The sequence below is a fragment of the Caloenas nicobarica genome, chromosome 24 (genome assembly GCF_036013445.1).
Source record: "Caloenas nicobarica isolate bCalNic1 chromosome 24, bCalNic1.hap1, whole genome shotgun sequence".
Lineage (NCBI taxonomy): Eukaryota > Metazoa > Chordata > Aves > Columbiformes > Columbidae > Caloenas > Caloenas nicobarica.
Genome location: NC_088268.1, coordinates 4,436,932 through 4,456,814, shown reverse-complemented (window position 1 = coordinate 4,456,814; position 19,883 = coordinate 4,436,932). Strand labels below are relative to the sequence as shown.

Genomic DNA, 19,883 nt, shown 5'->3' with positions numbered 1-19,883 from the left:
CCAGCGACACTGCGCTGGAAAAGGGGTTTTCAATAAACTAAAAATTCCATGTGCGGAAGACGGTGCTTTGGCGATGGGCCCGTTCCCTGTCCCAAAGCGGGGAAAAGCAGCCGTCGCCCCGTTCCCCCGAAAATGAACCGTCGGGGTTGTAGCTGGAGTTGTGCAAAAAGCAGGGGAGCAGCGTGCAGGGGCCCGGGGGCAGCACAACCCCCCCAAAGCACCGTTTGGAGCCCAAACCTTTGAGTGTTCATATTGCACTTGTGCTTATCGCCGCTGTCCCGACAGCATCGCGATAAACAGGGCAGAGTGAGGCAGCGCTGGTTTGCCAGCTGTACAGCCCAGGGGGTTGCAGGGCTGTGCCCAGTGCTAATTAAGTGCCGGTTGATGAAAACAGCCCTGACGCACAAGCCGGGGGTGCCGGGGCTGAGTCGCGTCCCCCCGAGCTGCCCTTGGGGCACCGCGTTCCCCCAGGTCTGTGCAGCGTGATGGGGACAGCACAAGCACCCGCTGTCACCGGCTCTCACTGAGCCCAGCCTTAGGCTGGGTGCTGGGTTTTGGCTGAGCAGAGCTTAGGGCAGACAGGCCGCCAGTTTCCCATCCTGGAGCTGGGTGCCTCCCCCACCCCATGCAGTAACTCCAAAATATCTGTTTTTATCGTTGCCGAAGAGCTGCTGCGGCCACAGCCTGGCTGGACGAGAGGGACTTTATGTGCAACACATGCACATGCTTGGCAGCTTCAGAGAGCGAAGTATTTCAGTTGCTAACATCCCTGCAGTGATTGTGGTGAGACAAATGATCCACCGCTTCATTGAAAATAGCCCTGAGCTGGGTGTGTTAGCACGGGGTCCAAAATTAAAACAACGTAGAGGAACCAGGTAAGTGGGTGCTAAGGGAGACGACTGGACAGCGGGCTCAAAGCCGCTCTGCTCTGCTCTGACATTGCAACGAGAGCTGAGTCTTCAGCTGGTGTAAATCACAGCAGCACTGACTTCCATGAGGCTGCGCCAATTTACGTCATCTGAGGATCTGGCCCAAATTCATGCAAGTAATTTCCAAAAACCCAACGTTTTACTGTCATGAAAATGTCAACATTTATTTCTCAGCTTGCCGCGATGCCTGGAGCTTGAGCTAGCCTGTAACCCCGCTTTGCAAAAAAAGGGCAGGAGAATTTACCAGCACCAGGCAAAAATAAGCTGCTCTGACATTTCCACCTTTCGATGCGTCTCGTTCTTTGAGGGAAGACGGATTTTTCAACAGGGCCTGGTGATTTTATACACTTTGATTTGCAAAACTGCCTCCTGATGCTGCTGTATCATCAGGGAGATAAGCCCCCCCTGCCTTCACCGGACCCCGCTCCCGCAGCACTGGGGGGGTCGGCTCCACCGAATACACCTCAGCTTGGACACCCCGAGCACAGGCAGCCCCCGCTGCTGGTAGAAATCTGAGCCGGGATATTTCAGTCCCGCGGAGCAAAGCGGACGGTGCGCGGCAGCGGTTCCGCACGGCGAGCGCAGCTCCCCGCAGGCGGCCGTCCACGCGACGCCCCGTGAAGGGTCTTGGGGGAACATCTCATCCCAGCCGAGCATAAAATCTTTAACTGTGACTCTTGACATGACGGTACATTAAAAATATACATATCTATAAATACGAATTGTTGCCAAAATGCAACCCAGAAGCAGGAAAAGGTGAGCGGTAGGAGCTCGGCAGCGTGTGGGAGCTGCCAGCCCTGAGCCGTCCCCGCGTTTCTGTCCTTCAGGGGCCCGTCAGGAGTTTGCAGAGAAGGTCGATGACAAGCGATGCTGGCTGCACAGTGTCGTACTCTGCAAACAGGTGACAGAGGTTCTCCGAATCTGTCTGGCTTTTGGCCACGAACCCAAAGATCCTTTGAAGAAAGGAGAGAGAGCCTTATGTAGTTTGGATTCAGGAACACAAAGGAATACACTTCAACTAGCTCCGGCCACAAATCAAAATCCTGGTTCCAGCAATTCCACCTTGGCCGGCTCACCAATCACGTTTACTTGGAAGCAAAACAGCCGGGAGAAGTGTTTCTGGCAAGGCTTCCCCAGCTGTGAAAAGTTTCTTGAGTGCAAGGTAGAGCCAGATATAAACTCACTTCCTGAGCGCAGAGCGAGCGAGGCGCTGGGAAGGCTGATGGATTTGGACGGGGATCTCTGCACAAGGGGGTGTGGAGAACTGGGCTTAGCCAAGCCTCTCATCAAAACCTACAGAGCAAAACCTCCCGGGAAGCTTCTCCCATCTGTCCCACGACTCATCCTTGCCACCGCGTTAACTTTTATCGCATCCCCTCTCGATTTTTAAGGTTTGATTCTTTGCGACATTTGCAATGCACCCGCTGGAGAGGCGAGGCTGGACCCAAGCAGCATCTCCCCTGCTCGGTTTTTCCCGGCACGCTTTGGTCCCCGTGTGGGTCTTACCTTGAGGACTTGCAGTACTTCTGCCACCTGAGGGAAGAACAGAATTGGATTTGCTCAGAAGAGTGATATTAACTCATTCCACCAACTGCAAAGTCAAGATTTATATTTATAATAACTAAACCCAGTGTGTTAAGCCCGGGGCAGAGGATGCAAAGCTGGTGGTTGGGATTGGGGATTTTAAGCGGTGCAGAGATGGGAGCAGCGGAGCGGTGCTGGGAACCATGGGGATGTGAGCACCGTGCAGCAGCTCTGACCGCCACGGACACCCTCACCCCAGAAAAACTCACTTTCTGTTCTCAGGATCCATCCCGCAAAACCTGATGGCAGCCAAGGGGTAGTGTCGCCTGAAAAACACCCTGTTGGGGGGAGGAGGAGAGTGTCAGAGGAGGAAAGTGCCCAGGCAGAGCTGGTGGGAGAAATGGGCATTTGCAAATTCAAGCCCTGCTCAAACTGTTGTGGCTGCTGGGACTGGGGGCGTGGGGGACGGCGGGCGTGGGGGTCCCGCTCCCCGGGACCGGCCGCTGAGCTGGCAAGGCCGCCTCCCGCCTCCCACTCGGGAGAAGCTGCTGTGAACGTCACGTCGAGCAGCATCACGCCCTGCGCTGTAAACACAAGGGGTCAAGTCCAGCCCTGGATTGCAACACGGACCCATCCTAGCCGGCCAGTTTTTCTTGACGTGCTGCGAGTCAGCATGTTGGCGGGCTGAAAGGTGAGAAAAGAGCTGGGCGGTCAGGGACGAGCTGTGTTTCCACGAGCCATCAGCTCTCCTTTGCATTTTGCCACTGGTGAGCCCTTGGCTGCAGCCGCAGCCCCGTCCTGACCCTCCCCGGCGGCTCTTACTTCCTCTGGATGTCCGTCAGCGTCACCCCCTGCTCCGTCACCCTGAAGTGCACCAGGGTGGGTGTGGGCAGCGTCTCCATCTCGAAGGTGCAGGAGATGGCTTTCTGGATGGCCGGGGCTCCCGTGAGCGTCTCCACGTTCACCGAGTTGAGGTACAAGACGTTGCAAACTGCAAGGACAGCGCAGAGCGTGGCTCAGCACGGGGCCAGCATCGCGCCGCGCAGCGCCGAGCACCGCGGTGCCGGCTCCCGAGGCACCATCCTGCAGAACTGGACGCATGTACGCGGGTCAGATTTGGTTTTGATGCGAATTAAAGATTGGGTGACTCAGAAATTCTTCACGTTTGTTTTGGTTTACTTTAATTCTTTTGCACTAATTGTTTTGAAAGTCAAAGCATTTAATTTCTGGTTTCTAAATGTCACATTTGGATGTTTTGTTTTCTGTTTATTACATATTTCCTTTAATGAAAAGCAGAAATACCCCAAGCCAACTAACGGCTGAAGGCCAACCTAAAACATGACATTTCAGGCTGATCGAGCTGTTTAAAGGGCTGTTCTGGGTCAAACTTAAGCTTTTCAGCTTGCCAACTTATTTTCAGAATTTCCAGTAAAACAAAGCGGTTCCTGACTCCCCCGGCTGTGCCGTGACCCATCCGTGCCGCCTCCTGCCCATCGCCCTCTGCTCTCACCTGGAGCCCACCCACCACTGCACCCGGGTGCAGAAGAGAAGCAAAGACCCTTCCCCGTCCTGCTGTGCAGTTTCTATACGTTCCCCATAAGGTCCCTCAGCCCTGATAGCCTCATCTCCCTCCAGATGTTCAATGCCAAGCAGCTCAATACCCTGGTTGAGGGGAATCAGGAGAGAAGCTTAAAAATCAGGGGCTTTTTAAAATTGTGAGAATTGTGGGGTTTTTTATCAGCCTTGGGACCTCAAGAAGTGTCTTTTCAGAGACCAAAAGTCTCCTTTCTTTAAAAATATCATGTTTTCTTGCAGGCTCATGATCTGAGGATGCAAAAAGCCCCACAGGTGTCTCCAGCGTGGTGACAAAGCCAGGAGGGGAACATTGCAGCGGCACCCACAGATGCGCTGGGGTGACCTTGCTGTTCTGCACAGCTCCAAAGACCTGCTTGCTATTGGAAACTCGAGTGTCCCCTGGCGACAGCCGCCTCCTCCTTTCCTCACCAGCAGTTTTCTTCAGCGGGGACGGCGCGGATTCAGGAGCGCAGTCGGGGCTGTCTTCTCCATCAGCGAGATCTGCACAAAGGACAGACAGGAGCACTGATGTCCACACCACTTTGGGTGAAGTTCCTTATCTCACAAGAGGCCCAAAGGCTCAGGACTGCTTATATCACAGGGGTTTAGAGCAGTAGTTAATTTAATTATCCTCCACCTCCCTCTCCTGGCCCTGTTTGCCTCTCATCTCCCCAACCCTCCTTTCCTTGCCCACCCTCAGTGGTCCCCAGCAGAAGTCAGCACCCCCTCGTACACAAGTCGCATCGTGCAGGTCCCTGCTCCACGTCCAGCCAGGGCAATCAGCCCCGTTGTGGGGACACCTGGGGGGGTCCAGCCCCCTCCCCACTGCAGGACCGTCCCCCTCTCCCAGCCCAGCAGCGGGGACCGCTCAGAGCATCTCTGCTGCCCCCGACACCTACCTCGGGTGGGGATGCTGAGCTTGCAGGGCAGTGCCAGCGGGGTGATGGCGTGCTGGTACACGAAGGCAGAGAGGCTCCCTGCAACACAGAACCACCAGTCGGGGGGGCCCTGCTGCCCAAAACCTCCTACCCACACACCTCTGGCCCCTCAACAGTGTCCCAGGGACCCCAGAAGGAGGGAAGGCGGGGGCTCAGCTGGACTATTTGGGGCCTCACAGTGATAAAAGTGGGTTTTCCAGCTCTGCTCCGTGTTCTTGTGTTGGAGACTGCTACCACAGCGTGGGCGGCAGCCTGGGGCTGGGGGGGGACCCCACACTGACACGCTCACTGCAGGGCCACAGGACAACCCCAAAATTCACATCGTGTGTCTGAGGACGTTGTCCAGTCTGTTCTTGAACACCGTCAGGCTGGGGCCGGGACACGTCCCTGGGGAGCCTGTTCCAGCGTCCAGCACCTCTGGGTGAAGAACCTTTTCTGAATGTCCAACTGACCCTCCCCGGCACATCTTCCTGCCGTTCCCTGGGGTTCTGTCACTGAACACCTCAGTCTCGCCGTCCTTACCGAAATACAGCTCCTCGCTGGCCCCTTTCAGGTGCACCCCTTTGGCAGACGACTCGATGAGGAAATGCCGGACGAGGTCACTGCTGTCGTCGCCTGCAAGCGGGATCAAAGACACCATCAGCACTGGCACAACCACCGTTCTTTCACCCCTGCCCACCCCAGGGCCCATCCCAGAGCACCCACAAGTGCTTGTTTTTCAGTGTTTTTATTTTTCAATACTTAAAAGGGGCCTATAAGAAAAGATGGTGGCAGACTTTTGAGCAGGGCCTGTTGCGACGGGACAAGGGGTGATGGTTTTAAACTAAAGGAGGGAGGCTCAGGCTGGACACGAGGAAGGAATTGTTGCCCTGAGGGTGGTGAGAGCCTGGCCCAGGTTGGCCAGAGAGGTGGTGGATGAACCATCCCTGGAGACATCCCAGGCCAGGCCGCACGGGGCTCTGAGCAACCTGAGCTGGTGCAGATGTCCCTGCTCATGGCAGGGGGGGCACTGGGTGAACTTTGAAAGTCCCTTCAACCCAAACTATTCCATGATTCTGATTCTGCTCTGCGCACCGAGTGTGGCGCCGGCCCCTCGTGCCTGGGGGTGGACACACAGACCCCGCTGCAGCCTCACTCGCACAACCAGAGTCCTGCAGCTTCTCAGCTTCCTTTAGTTTGACTGGTTCCAGTTAAATTTCTGAAGCAAACCCCACCTTTCCCAGCGAGCCCCTGTACCTGTCTGGCTGCTGGACGGAGAGACAGGAACCTTCATCGCCAGCCCGAAAGACCCCCGGTACGACGTGCTGTCCCGCACAACGAACGTGCCTGGCTCCTTGTCCCTCAGCAGCTGGATCGCTGTCAAAGCACAGGCGGAGGCTCAGCCAAGCAAAACAGGTGGAACGTCCCCGCTTCGCATTTGCATCCGGCCGATGCTCTCGCGGGGAGCCTTTCTTTGGCAGCGGCGAGAAACATGCAGCAGCGCTCGCTGAGCACACGCACGTCCCTCGGGCAGGTACCGACCGCGGCGACCGTGCAGGTTGAGGGGACCAGCTGGGTCCCACGTGTCCCTGCGGTCCCCAGGACAGAGTCAGCCCCTGCCCAGGCCATGCTGAGAAGCAGCAGAGGCACGAGGAGCTTCGCTGGCCCGAGGGGACAGAGGGGCCATGGCACAGTCCGTGTTTCTGAGTTTCCCCCTAGACCTGTGAGCGGGTCTCTCCATACCCAGCAGCCCCCAGGACACAGGGTGTTTCTAAAAGATGGACCCAATTTGAAATCCTGGCCCCCAAGATCCCCAGGCGTTACACCCCGTGACTTTTTCTTGTGGGGATATGTCAAAGACTGTGTTTTTGCGCCGCCATGAGCGACTAATCTGGATGACCTCAGAAACAGAACCACGTCAGCGGTGACCTTAGTGGAAGAAGACACTTTGAGAGGCATTTGAGATGAATTCGACTGCCGTCTCAATGTCCATACAGCAGGTGGAGGGGACACGGAGCATTTATAAAAAGGTTACTGAAACTTGATAACTCACTAAACTGTTCGTAAATTTGTGTGTAATTGTAAGGAGTTGCCATCGTGAAATAGACTGCTTTGAATTGGGTCCATCTTTTCGAAACACCCTGTGCTTTGAACTTCCATCATTGAGTCCCTGCAGGACGGCAGCATGGGCCAGACCTGGACTGAGGGGCTGCGGGGAGACAACCCCAGCCCAGGGCAGAGACACGAGCCCTGCGCAGAGCCCATCTGAGATGGGGTGAGCCCAGCAGAGACACCGGCTGCCTTACCCTGGTCCCTGGTGATGCTCGGTTTGAACCAGTATTTCGATGTGTCCATCACGAACTTCATGGTCGGCTGCCCAGCCCTGAGGGGACCTGCAAGAGACACCTTGTGGTGCTAAGGCCAGCGAGGGACCTGAATAAACCTCCACAGCAGACATGGCTGAGCAGAATAATTCATTCCTCAGAATAATTCATTCTCCGTGTAATTATCTCTCTTGGCAGGCTGCGATGGAGCGCAGAGGGGCAGCGCACGGAATCTCCCAGCAGTACCGGTCTGCCCAACCCCGCACAAGTCCATGGGACCGTGGAGATTTACACCAGCTGAGGATCTGACCCACAAAGCCCTCCTGCTGTTCCCATAAGAATCCCAATTAAAACCCTCTGCCTCGAGAGCTGCCTCTGCTAATCTCCTCCAGAGAACAACAGCCCTATTGTTTCCCCTTGAATGAGGGACCTTATAAACTCTGGTATCTTTAGATGTTCTCCAGAGCAAACTGGATCCCTAACTCCTCCTCCCCACCCATTCTGGGGCCACAATCAAGTATGAAATTGCAGAATTATGGCTCTCATTCTCAGGTGCTATAAATACATGTATTTGCATCTCCTTGAGAGGAACAGAGCGTTTCTGCCTGCTGAGCATGTGCTCCAGGATCCCAAACGCCGTGGCCAACGCAGGGTCATCAGCAAAGAGCTGGAGACCACCACAGAGCCCTGCAAACCCATGCAGGTCCAGCAAGGACCTCCAGCTCCAGCAAGGACCTCCTGTCCTTCATGTCTGGACAGGGCTCTGAGCAACCTGAGCTGGGTGAAGACGTCCCTGCTCATGGCAGGGGTTGGGCTGGATGAGCTTTGAAGGTCCCTTCAACCCAAACTATTCTACGGTTCTCTCTACGGATAAAACAGAGCAGAAAAAGGTGTTTGCTCTCCCTTTCCTGGCAGCTGTTGGGGTCTACAGCCCCTTCAGCATCCCCCAAGACCTGTCCTATGGCAGGGAGGTGACTTACTGTCCGGGACGCAGGACAGCACAGGTGCCGACAGCGCGTTGTTCAGGCCACCGAGCCTCGAGGCTGGGCTGCAGCTGGGAAGGGGGCCCTGCTTGACAGAGGCTGGCGGCGCTTTGGTCGGCTTGGAAGATGCATCTCCTTGTTCCAGGCACCCGTTCACCAGCAGCAGCGGGACGTCGGCTGCGCCGTTGAGGATGGAGGCGGGGCAGCTGCTGGCCTGTCCCTTCTCGGATGGGGAGGTGGTGGCTTTGGTGGAGCCGGTTGCCCTGGGCTGGTGGGGACTCAGGCCAAAAGCTTCTCCAGCGTGGGAGCTGATGCTCGGGGAAGGCGGGTGGGGGCTGCCCAGGGAGCTGGCAGGGGACGGGCAGGCAGTGGCGTGAGCATCCGAGTCGTCGTTGTGGAGCGAGTGGGTGCTGCTGCAAGAGGGAGAGAGAGCAGGAGCAGATCAGCGAGGTCGTTTAACCGAGATGGGACACACGGCGCAGCACAGAGACCAAGGAACAAGCGACAAGATGAAAGGAAACAGCATCAAGTTGCGCCAGGGGAGGTTGAGGTTGGATCTGGGGAACAATTTCTTCCCCAAAGGGCTGTGGGGCATTGGAACAGGCTGCCCAGCGCAGTGCTGGAGTCACCATCCCTGGAGGGGTTGGACAGACGGAGATGAGGTTCTCAGGACATGGGGCAGTGCCAGGGCTGGGGGAACGGTCAGACTCAATGATCTTGGGCGGCTTTTCCAATCAAAATGGTTCTATGATTTACCTTCCAAGGATGTAACTGGTGTCTGAGCCGGGGCTGGTGGAGAGCGTGGAGACCCAGCTGCTCCTCTGCTGGGCCCTCACCACCTGCACAGGCTTCAGCAAATTGTCGAAGCCCAGGGAGGTGCTGAGAGCCCCGGGGCCATAGGAGATGCTGTCCGTCTGTCCAGCCGTGCACTGCCGGGGGACGGTGACGCATTCGGATGCTTTGCTGCAGGTTGGGGTGCCCGAGCGGGGGCTTGCGGGTCTGGGTGGGCTGGAGAAAACCACACTGCCGCTTGTGCTGTAGTTGCCTCTGAGTCCCCCTTTTTGGCGCAGGAAGCCGTTGCCCTGGGGGGACCTGGAGAACGGCGTGGCAGACGGGCTGGGGGAGCCCTGCAGCAGCTCGGGACACGGGGCTCTGCCTGGCGTCATCTCGATGTATTTAATGTCTGGAGGAGGAAAAGGAAGGTTAGCTGAGCTCTGGTTGGGGACACGCATCTCTATTCTTCTTTCTATTAATTTTGCCTGCAGTTTGCACGCCCTGCAGGGCTGCTGGGCATGGGGAAGGACCCCTGGGCTCTGCAGGGAGACCCCCAAGGCCCAAGGGCTGATTCCTTTAGGGACACCAAGTCACAGTGACCCATCCCAGAGGGGTTAAACGCTGTCGCGTCTGACTGCACAGCCCACCCCTCGCCAGCATCACACAGCTGGTGCTTGCCGAGACCTGCAGCAAGAGGCGGGTGCTTCCTCTCTTTGTACCTGACTGCAGAAAATAAACATCTGGCTGCTCCCCCAGGGATGACACCGGGCTCGGAGAGTGCCCGCGGCAGCAGGCCATCTCCCAGCCCCCTTTACTTGCCCTTGTTTATATGGTAACACATCTGACGGAGCATCACTTGCTCCAAGACCTTCGGTGAAGCCCCGCGGCCAGGATAAGGGGGTGCCTGGCTCCCGGGTCCCCGGTGCGCGTCAGTCCCTGGGTTCCTTGAACAAGGCTATAACTTCTGGCTGAGCTAGAAGGTGCCATTTAGCAAGAAACACTCGGGCTTGATTTAAGGGCTTGCAACGATGGTGAATTCATCACCTCCCCGGGGAAGCTGTTCCTGCGGTTAATCATGCCAGAGATGCGTGTGCCTCTTTTCTAGTCTGAACGTGCCCAGCGTTGTTTTCGGCTCCTCGTTCTTGCCCTGCCGTGGAGTTTAGGAAAGTTCCCCATCTTAAAGGTGTTTCTTGGAGAGAGGAAGACCCTTTTTTTTTTTTTTTTAATGCAGCAACGAAATACTGCTCTGAACAGCCCCGAGCTCCCTGGCAGCTGATGTTTTGTGCCTCATTCCTGCCCTGGGACTCGCCGGTGGGAGCAGCCGACTCCAGGCTGCCCCGTACTGCAAGGAACCACCAGACCTCTGGGGCACAAAGCCTGATGAGCAGGAAAAGCACAAGTCCGTACAAAAGCTCCTCGCTGAGCCCCTTCCCCGCGCTGATCCCAGCGTGGGATCAGATCGGCAGGGCCAGCGCGGAGCCGCCGAGGAGGCGCCGGGGAAGGCAGAAGGGCTGGTCCCGGGGGGGATGCAGCTGGACCAGGCGTGGGGAAGGAGCCAGAACCGCGGCCGTTCCCCCTCCACACCCTCCCTGGCCCTGGCAGCCACGGCAGCTCCTCCAAAGCCTCAGAACGGCTCCGGAGCCACGTGGTTCTGGTATCAGCCTGCAAACCCTTCCAGCAAGCTCTTGGCCGGATGCTTTGTCAATGGCTCTCTCGAAAGGGGAAAAGAATTGGGGTTTTAATTGCCCTTTGAAGAAATAACTGAAAAGCATCTGCACCCTGGGCTAAGGAGGCCTTTCGCCTCCTATTTTTCTGCTTTTTGCTCCTGCTTATCAGGTGTGGTTAAACCTCAAATATTTGCTCAAGACCTTGGCAAGTTTTTCGGCATCAAGGAGTGGCAAAAAGTGCTGCAAACACAGAACCCAGATGTCACGCAAGCTGAAACTCTCTCCTCTCCTCTCCTCTCCTCCAAAACCAAGCAAGTTCCAGAGAGACTTAGTGACTGTCATGAATGTCTCTTGTATTGCTACAGCATCTGTTATGTTAAAAACCCCTCTCGCGGTTTCCACTAGACAAGAACAAGCCCCTCTTGGGGACTCCGGGCACCAGCCTCCTGCCAGCCCACGCATCAACTGACCGTGTTTGCAGGGAATTTACACCTTAGGCAAAAAGGAGGGGTGTGGAAATTATTCAGAAAGCGCAATGGGGCCCCGTGCAGCCCTCCCTGCATGGCCGAGGGGAGGGAGGGAGGAGGTGGGTGAGCAGGGATGCTGCACAGCAGTAGTAAGTTTGCTTAAAAAAACCCCAAGAGCCGTTAAAAGAAAATGAAAGCTGAAGTGAGGCTTTTCCCACTGAATTCAGGGCCAGAGTTCCAGATGTTTAGTTCCACCCTTGAAGCCAGATTTTCCAAAGCACTAGCACGCTACCTTCCTCTGGAAAGCGGCCTGGGGACAGTTTTTCAAGGTATTTCTGTGTCTAAAGGCACAGATAGGCAATGAGGCCTTTCAGAAGCACCTGAGCACATCACGGGTCTGTCCTCTGGCGGACCAGAACGCTCGCAGCGGCGTGCAACATGCTGTCTGCTGGCGTTACCCTGTGCACAGGGTGTTAAGCAGCTAAAACGCTGTAAAATAGCCACAAACGGGAGTGTTTGGGTCAGAAGCAGCGCACATAGCACAGCTTTGGATGGCAGGGATGCCAGAGAAGTGTCGCAAAAGGGTTCACGTAAGGCGCCCAGGTATGAGAGCAGAAAAAGGAGGTTGGTATGTGCTGCTGGTGTTCTGCCTCGTGTGTGCCAGGTGTGCTACCGGAGGAGCACATGAGCCCTGGAAAAAAAAAAGAATTTCTCTGGAAAAATGATTTGGAGCATTGAAAGGGGATGGTTGTGTAACCATCAGTACCTTAGCCCAGGGCTTTGGAAATTTGGCTACAAATCCTCGTGGTTCCACAGGAAAGGCTCCATTGCCCTTTGGAAGAGCCGGGGTAGGACACGGCAAGGGGGGCAGTGCCTGGCTCTGCTTACTGGCGGTAACAACTCGGATGAGGAGTTTTCCGAGAGCTACTAGTCCCATTTCTAATGAGAAATGTTTTCTCCAAACACAGGGAAACAAATGTGAGGTTGAATTAAAGGCTGTTGTCTCCCTCTTCTTGTGGATCCCGTTGAGTTAGCTGGACATGAGATGCTCCCAAAGTGATCAGACTGGGGCCACCTGAGCAGGCGAGTTAGAGCCTGGATCCCCAGGCTGTTCTGCTCTGGACACAGTGTCCCACACTGATCCCACCGGGATGGAGGGGTTGTCACTGTCACCAATGCCACCACGGGAGCAGAGCACCTCACCCTGCTGGGGCTGGTGTGACCAACCTCTCTGCCCTGGACTTTCCTTTGCCTCTTGCAAAGGGTTTTCCCCAGGTCTGAGTGCGCCGGCTCCACTGCGCGACCAGCACCTCTTGCCTCACCTATTCCCTCCGGATCTTGCTTGTTGGTGGCAGCAGTGTCACCCCGAGAAGCAGGTTGGACCGCATCCCTCACCGGCTCGCACGCCAGCGGCTGGAAGGTTGGATCGATTTCTAGGATCAGCTGGTTGAGACTCTCTATGGATATGTCCAAGGTGGGAGACGCCAGGTGGGTCTCAGGGACAGCGTCCTCCTCCTTGGGTTGATGCGGGGCAGTGGGTCCCTCCTGCTGCCCCTTCCCCTGCGTGTGAGCAGCCGCGTGCTCAAACACGGGGCGGGCTCCGTACAGTCCTGTGCCGGGAAGCAGACGTGCCGTGGTGTGCGCCATGGTGGGGGGGTCCGCCCAGCTCTCCGTCGAGTAGTACGCGTACTTCATGGGCAGCGCGGAGCAGCCCGGGTACCCCGCCAGGTGCAAGCTCTTGCTTTCCTCCTGCGAGGAGACGCACACGGTCTGTCCAACGCGCAGCACGTGGCTGTGTATGACCTGTGACATGGTGTGGTTTTCTGGTTCGATGCTTTAAGAGTCCAAGGGAAACCTCCTCCTCCTCGCCTCCCTTTCTCCACCAGGAACCTCAGGCCCCTTCTTCAATCCAGCGTCTCGAGCAGAAGAAGAATCTAAGGAATGCAGAGAGAGGAGCGGTTACACAGGCATGCCCAGGGCAGGAGCAGACTTCAGCGGAAAAGTCTATTAAAACGGGGATTTGGGATTGCGAAGCAGGAATTCAGCTCATAAGAAAACAAGTCATCCCGTATTGCTTTTCCACCGCGCTCCAGCCCCTGCTCCCCGTGCCACAGTGCATCCGGGCAAGTGCAAGGAGGGTTAATTTGCAACAGCTTTTCGGGATTCAAAAGCCTAAAAACTACCTTCTGCTTTACTTGCCCAGGGGTTATTTTCCTGGTTAAGAATGAAGTATCGAACAACTTTTGCATGGGATCTGGACCCTTGGAAGCCATCGGTGAGGCAACGGTAGACAGCGAACCCTGAGCAGAGAGCCAGGGAGACGGAGCAGCCTGCCAGGGCAATGTTCTGCGAGTGGGTGTGCGTTTAATCTGAGGGTTTATTTTGCTGGTACGATGTGAGCTGAGCCCTGCAAGCCTGTGGCTGCTTTCTCAGTCAAGGCGCTGCTCTAGGAACCTGACCGCTATTAAATTTTGAACACTCCCTGGCTTCGTTGCAGATAGAAAGTATTTTTGAAGTTGGCCATTACAAAAATCCTGCAGCGGAAGGTCGGCTTCCCTTGGGGGGATCTGGACAAAAGGACACGGGACAGTATTTGGAGGTAGGGAAGGCGTCCAACCGCATCAGGAGCAAGCAGGGTCTCCTGGTGCCCATCGTGGCACGGTGGGAGGTACCACTCAGCAAAACTCGCTGCCACCAAACACCGGGGGAACCGCACTCGTTTGTCTCAGGATGAGGAAAATAAGCCTGTCCCCTCCATACCCGGTGTGCACCTGGCGTGTAGTGCCCACAAACAGTGGGCTACACTTAGTAAAACATTTGTCCTTTCCTGCATCACCCTTGAATGACTGACTTATTTACTCACTCGCCTACCTGGGATTGATTAACTACGGAGTCACAGGATTAAGAAAGAGACACGTTGCTCGCGGGCAGCGGGTCCGTACCCCCTGTGGGCGAGGGCCGGGGCGCTGGGCTGGCCCGACACGTCATGTCTGGTACGGGGTGACTAATTGCCAGGCTGGGTGTTGGGAGCTGTTACAGAGGTGGCTTAACACAGGCCAGCTTTGCCCTCCATCAGTTATATAACCCTGAAGAAGATTTTCCTCTTGCCGGAGAAAGAGACACCCAGAATAGCACAGACTCACAACGATTAGTGAATTAGAAGCAAAACATTGCTGCCGTCTGCCGCGGCTCGCAGCAGCTATGGATCATCAGCCACACTGGTTCACGCTCACAAAAGAGCTGGGAGAGGTTTTTAAGGACTGCAGGAGTCAATAAATACTTCAAACCCATTTAGCTTCCTCCCAGCCCGGACCCCACTGTGCTTTCTGAGCTTCCGATTGATTTTATTTACAGGACTAACAGCTTGGTCCGTAAGAAATGCTCAGGAGCAAGGATGTGTCCTGCACCAACACCTGGTCTGCAGGAAGGAAAGCACCTCTGGGAGACAACTGTTGTGCCTGGAGTTGCAAATTAAGACAGGCACACGACACCTCGGAATGGTAATGTCACAGTGTTAGTACTACAGAGAGGGGAGATGCAGTTCTGGACCCCAGGGGTGGGTGAGATGCACGGGCTGCACGCGCCGAGGTCCCACTTTTGGTTTCCTGCCTTGGGGCACGTATGTACCGTGATGCCACCGGCACCGCCGTGAGGAGTGCAGCACGGTACGGGGTTTGGAGGGAGCATTTGTTAAATATAAAAAAGAAGAGTCATTCCAGGTCAAAAACACGAGCTAGATGGAGTGAAAATTGGATTCTCCCCTGGGGAGAAGAACTGCCTGGCTCCAGTCAGCGTCCGCAAGACAAGGCTGGTTTTAATTTAAGTAGGTACAGAAATAACGTGCAGCGTGCATGAACCAGGGCTGTCAGGGGGTTCCAGGAGCACACACGCAACAGCTTCCCTCCTCTCTTGTACTCCTGCCCTGAGTTTTTGATCTTTCTCGTGCCTGATGCTGCCAGAATTATCTTCCAAACCTCATTTCTCCTCCTTTCCCTTCTCCGGGTTAAAGTGAGAGTCTCCCAGGCTCCTCGCAAGAATTTCAAGCCTCAGCTGGAGGCTCTTCTGCTCGGAGGGACCGAGCTGGAGCACAAGGACCACGGGCGCAGGCAGGGAGCCCGTACGGCACGGCAAAGCCGCCGGCACATCCCCGCGATGCCCTTCGGTCCGGCAGCAGAACAAGATTTGCAACAGAAGCATCGCGGCCCTGGCAGAGGTAGCGCTGCAGACGTGCCTCCCAGGGCTTGGCTGGTTTAACTGGGGATGGGAGGATTTACTGGCTGTACAGAAACACTGGGGGAAGGAGCAGTGCTGTTGAAGCTCAGACAAGGCGAGCACGAGAAGAAATGGAAATAAGCTGGCCACAAATACATCTAGATTGGAAATGAGAGCTTCTGCTTCTCGAAACAGACTGTGGAACAGAGTTCTCCCCAAGATGAAGGGGACAAGCCACAGATTTAGGATGCAGATGGACACACTGATAAACGGTCTTGGTGAGGCAGCTGCCTGTCGCACCAAGAGTCCTGTCTTGGTGAGGCGGGAGTTCCAGCTCATCCCAGTAACCCCAGTCCTCCCCTCCACCTCCAGCCCAGCTTGGCATGAAAACACAAAGCCCCCCGACATGAAAAGGAGCTGGGCTGGGGGTGCCGGGACTGGGAGCAGAGCTGGAGCAGCCGCTGGGGCTGCGGAGAGCCGGGTGCTGGGTTTGGAGAGCTGCGGGGTGCCCTTGGGCCAGGGCTGTGCCGGCACACCCCGGCTGTTCGATAAGGTCCCGCGCACCCGTCCCAAACCCGCCCGGCACAGCCAGGCTGCCACCGCCACGTGGGGCGAGCCCCACGGACCCCGCGGGAGCAAAGTCCCCCCATGCACAGCCCTGACCCGGCTTTGTCTGTGGGGCACAGCGGGCTCGGTGCGGACCCCCAGCTCCTCCTCTGCCCCGGCTTTCAGCAGATCAGGCAAAACTGCGATTGCAAAAAACCCAGCGATTGCAAAAAACCCAGCGATTGCAAAAATGCCGCTTCTCAGCCCGGCCTGGCAGCTGCACACGTTGAGCCTGGGATGTCCCAGCGTGGTTATTTGGAGCTCAGACATCCGAGCAGGGACACAGGCTCGTTCCCTGCCTGTGCAGAGACCCCAAAACAGCAGAGCCAGCTGCCAAGGCTGGGGTGTTTTTTCCTTGCAACGTGAGCCCTGGGAGCTTCCCGATGACAAGGCTGTGACACATCCCCGCACCAGGCAGAGCAGAAGGAACTGCCGGGACACTCAGGATTTATGGAGCTCATTACACCCAGCTTAATCATTGCAAGGGCTGTGGGGTGACTTGCCGAGATTAGCAGGGCGTGCTGATGAGGTTGAGGAAAAAAGTTGCCATGGTTATGCTGTGTTTTGCCTGCAGAGCAGAGAGCGCAGCGGTATCACATAGCAAATAGTAATATACCTCCAGCTACTGGGGGGTCCGGCACCAACGCAACCCATCTCCCCCAGCGACCCCTGCATTCCTTGTTTAGCAACAGTCAGACTTCTGAAAGGGTCTCCAGGGTTTTGCATGAGGAGGGTTATTAGCAATGTCGAAATTGCTGCTCAAATAACTCCCCCTCCCGCTGCCATGTTCCCTTTTCCTCTCCCAGGACGGCTCTTTCCCCTTTGGCAAGAGCTTCTCTGGGTACGAGATGAGCAGCAGAACCAGGTCCCCCATTCCCGGGGGAGGTCCCAGCACAGGGTTTTCCCTCCAGCTCTTTGCAGTGTGAGCAGTGGACACGGGGAGCTCGGGGAGGGGGCAGCCAGGAAAGCATCTTTAGAAGAGGGTGTCTGTCCAAAAATAGGTTAAATTAGCTATTCCTAGGCATGTTTGAGATCAGTTACAGGAATGTGAGGCTTTCTAGACACGCTAACAAGCTCCTCAGAGCACCGGCCCTGGATTTTTCCCCTTCTGAGACCACGGTCTGCATGGGCTGCATTAGGCAGTATTATTACAACGGAAGCTGCAGCAGAAGAGAAGCTGTTTCTCTGCGTTTCGGAGGTGCCAAGGGAAGGGACAGGACGGGACCCGCTGCACAGAGGGCTCTGCAGACCTTTATGCATTTCAGAAGGACACTGCACATCTGCACTCCCCCCGTGCATGTTCCTTCGAGCGTCCAGCATTGCACCCCAGGGCTTGAAACCTCGTGAAGCAGCAGATCATGCTCCACGCTCTTCTCTTGGGTCCAAAGGACAAAGAGCACAAGGTGGCACTAAATACTCTTCCTCCCCTCCTCAGACCTCCATCTCCCTGCCAATACACCCGCCTGCGCAGGCAGCATATGGATCCCCTCTTGCACGGCTTCCACGCAATCATCCCGCTGCTTTTCTCTCCTCTTACGCAAAGACGGATCCTCAGGACCTTGGTTTTGATTTCACAGCATTTCTCACAGCCGCCCTGAGTCACGACGCTTTGACCTCGACGACTGTCGGTGGCTTAAGAAAGTCCAGCGGTACCAAATAACCTCAACTAATGCCCAGCCAGCAGTTTTCCTCCCCAGCCCGACACAAACCGCTGCCTCCAGCTACTCACACTTCTCGCTACCACGTGGCATTTTTATTGCCTTGAACTCTCAACGCTTCGCCACACCGCAGCCTCCCACCGCAAAGCCGGGCGCACGCACACAGACACATCACAGCCCCATTGCTACTGGTTGAATTCACCCCAGAGTGAATGGAGCATCTCGCACCATGGTCAAAAAACACCACTGGAAATCTTAAATAGGCTTCAGACTCTGGGTGAATAAGAAAAGCAATTGCTAATAAAATAAACCCCATAGACTCGCGAGAAAAGTCCAGAAGCTGAGCAATAAGCACAGTGCCATGGCATTTCTCATAGAACACCCCCCAGCCTTCCCCACCCAGGATAAACAGCACTTGGTCTCTCTGCCAGGCAGCAGCGTTGTTCGGGCAGGAACGACCATGTCTTGGCTTATTTGAGGTCTCTGCAGCAGATTTCTTCCAAGGCATAAGAATAATCACCAGGTAAATGCAAAGCAGCATCAGAAGAAAGAGAAAAGGTGGAAGATACAAGCTGCAAATTACATGAGATTGAAGGGGAAAAAAAAAAAAAAGGACTCAAAAGACATGTGGAAAAGGCAGAGATGGCCCTTGAAAGCAGCACCCAGCAGGTACCTGAGCTGCCACGGCTCGTCCCCTCCTGTGCGCCGCTCTTGCTGCAACCCCTCCAACAGCACCTTGAGCTCATAAAATCAGCACAAGGGTGAGTCAGTGCAAGGACTCAGTCCTCTGGGAGCCCCGGATTTAACAGGAGCCCAGTCCCTCCCACCTGGGCTGAGCTCTGCTCGCCGCCCCTCCGTGCGCGGGGCGCAGCCCTGCTCAGGCCAGGTGTGACGCAAGAGGGAAGACCCCGACGCTGGGATACAACCAGGATACAACCTGGAGCAGTGCTGAGCTGGCAAGAGGCCGAGCTGCCTCCAAAACGTGCTGGCACAGAATGGCCGAAGGCAGAGAGCTGCTCAGGAAAACAACTTCCAGCTGGTGCAGAGCAAGGTACAACCTACAGCTACCTGAAAGGAGGCTGGAGCACAGGGGGTGTTGGTCTTTTCTCCCCAGGAACAAGCGCCAGGACCAGAGGAAACGGCCTCAAGTTGCGCCAGGGGAGGTTGAGGTTGGATCTGGGGAACAATTTCTTCCCCCAAGGGCTGTGGGGCATTGGAACAGGCTGCCCAGGGCAGTGCTGGAGTCACCATCCCTGGAGGGGCTGGACAGACGGACACGAGGTTCTCAGGACATGGGGCAGCGCCGGGGTGGGGGAACATTGGACTCGGTGATGCTGAGGGGCTTTTCCAACCAAAACGATCCTATGGTTCTACCTGTTGCTCCCTGGTGCAGCGGGCACCAACAACCCGTTGCTGGGAGGAGCAGCTGGAGAGGTCACAGCCTGGCCCTTTGTCACTGCCTGGGTGACAAAGGTGCCGCGTTATCGAGTGAGACGGGTCCAACCGGGTGCAAAGGGAAATAAATGATCTCCCATCGCGTCTGGCTAAAGGGCAACTCTAGAATTCTGGGGCTGCTCTGCCCTGATCTAAAAAAAGACCCAGGTCTGCCCACACCCTCGGCACAATTATCTGACTGGTGTATTACCGGGAGCAGATTAAAAAATATATGTATTTAAAGGCAAGCGCGTCTCTAACTTGTGTTTGCAGTGTCCTGCCCAGAGCAGCCAGGCCTGACTGCTGCATTGGGAACGGATGATAATAAATAATCCCCAAACATCTTTTTGGAATCCTCTGCATTTTGGCTCAAGGGTTTTCTTCCAGTTTCAGTGGGCAAGGAGCCACATAGCAGCCTTTAAAATCATATATTTGAAATACCCTTTTTCAAGGGAACAGCCTATTCTGCTGCCCATAAATGCTTTCGGCTTACCGCAACATTGCCACACCGCTAAGGGATGCTTTGAAATGTCCGATTTTATCAGGAAACACACCATATAAATTCCCTTCCTTTAAATTCATTGATCTCACCTTACAATCTTTCCAACGTTTTATTTATTATCAGCGGTGGTTTTTTCCTTTCCCTTACATCCCTGGGTAAACAGCGTTACACGCAGCCCCTGTCCCTCCACAACAGCTGCAAAATTGCAGTGGGGAGTCATCTCCCAGCAGCTTTTCTCCTCCTGGCTGGTAAAATTAACCATTGATGAGGTACTCGAGAGCATTTATAACCGGGAGGACGTTCACTATTGC

The 19,883-nt window shown here is 55.6% G+C and overlaps 1 protein-coding gene across 1 annotated transcript; it reads right to left on the bottom strand.

Moving 5' to 3' along the window:
• Nucleotides 1-1,564: 1,564 nt before the first annotated feature.
• On the bottom strand, nucleotides 1,565-18,383 carry TNS4 (tensin 4). Its single transcript, XM_065651383.1, has 13 exons — nucleotides 18,310-18,383; nucleotides 12,483-13,094; nucleotides 9,009-9,435; nucleotides 8,250-8,665; nucleotides 7,252-7,338; nucleotides 6,203-6,322; nucleotides 5,489-5,581; nucleotides 4,928-5,005; nucleotides 4,458-4,529; nucleotides 3,276-3,444; nucleotides 2,723-2,791; nucleotides 2,436-2,462; nucleotides 1,565-1,882 (listed from the first exon to the last, which is right to left on the bottom strand). The coding sequence occupies exons 2-13, from the start codon at nucleotides 12,970-12,972 to the stop codon at nucleotides 1,753-1,755; spliced, it is 2,178 nt and encodes a 725-aa protein (XP_065507455.1). The 5' UTR covers nucleotides 12,973-13,094; nucleotides 18,310-18,383; the 3' UTR covers nucleotides 1,565-1,752.
• Between the last annotated feature and the right edge of the window lie 1,500 nt (nucleotides 18,384-19,883).

Coding starts and splice junctions, on each gene's coding strand:
- TNS4 (XM_065651383.1), bottom strand. CDS start 12,972: ATGTCACAGGTCATACACAGCCACGTGCTGCGCGTTGGACAGACCGTG. Junction 8,666..9,008: donor ACCAGTTACATCCTTGGAAG/GTAAATCATAGA, acceptor TCCCTCTTGCAG/CAGCACCCACTCGCTCCACA. Junction 7,339..8,249: donor GCTGTCCTGCGTCCCGGACA/GTAAGTCACCTC, acceptor TGTCTCTTGCAG/GTCCCCTCAGGGCTGGGCAG.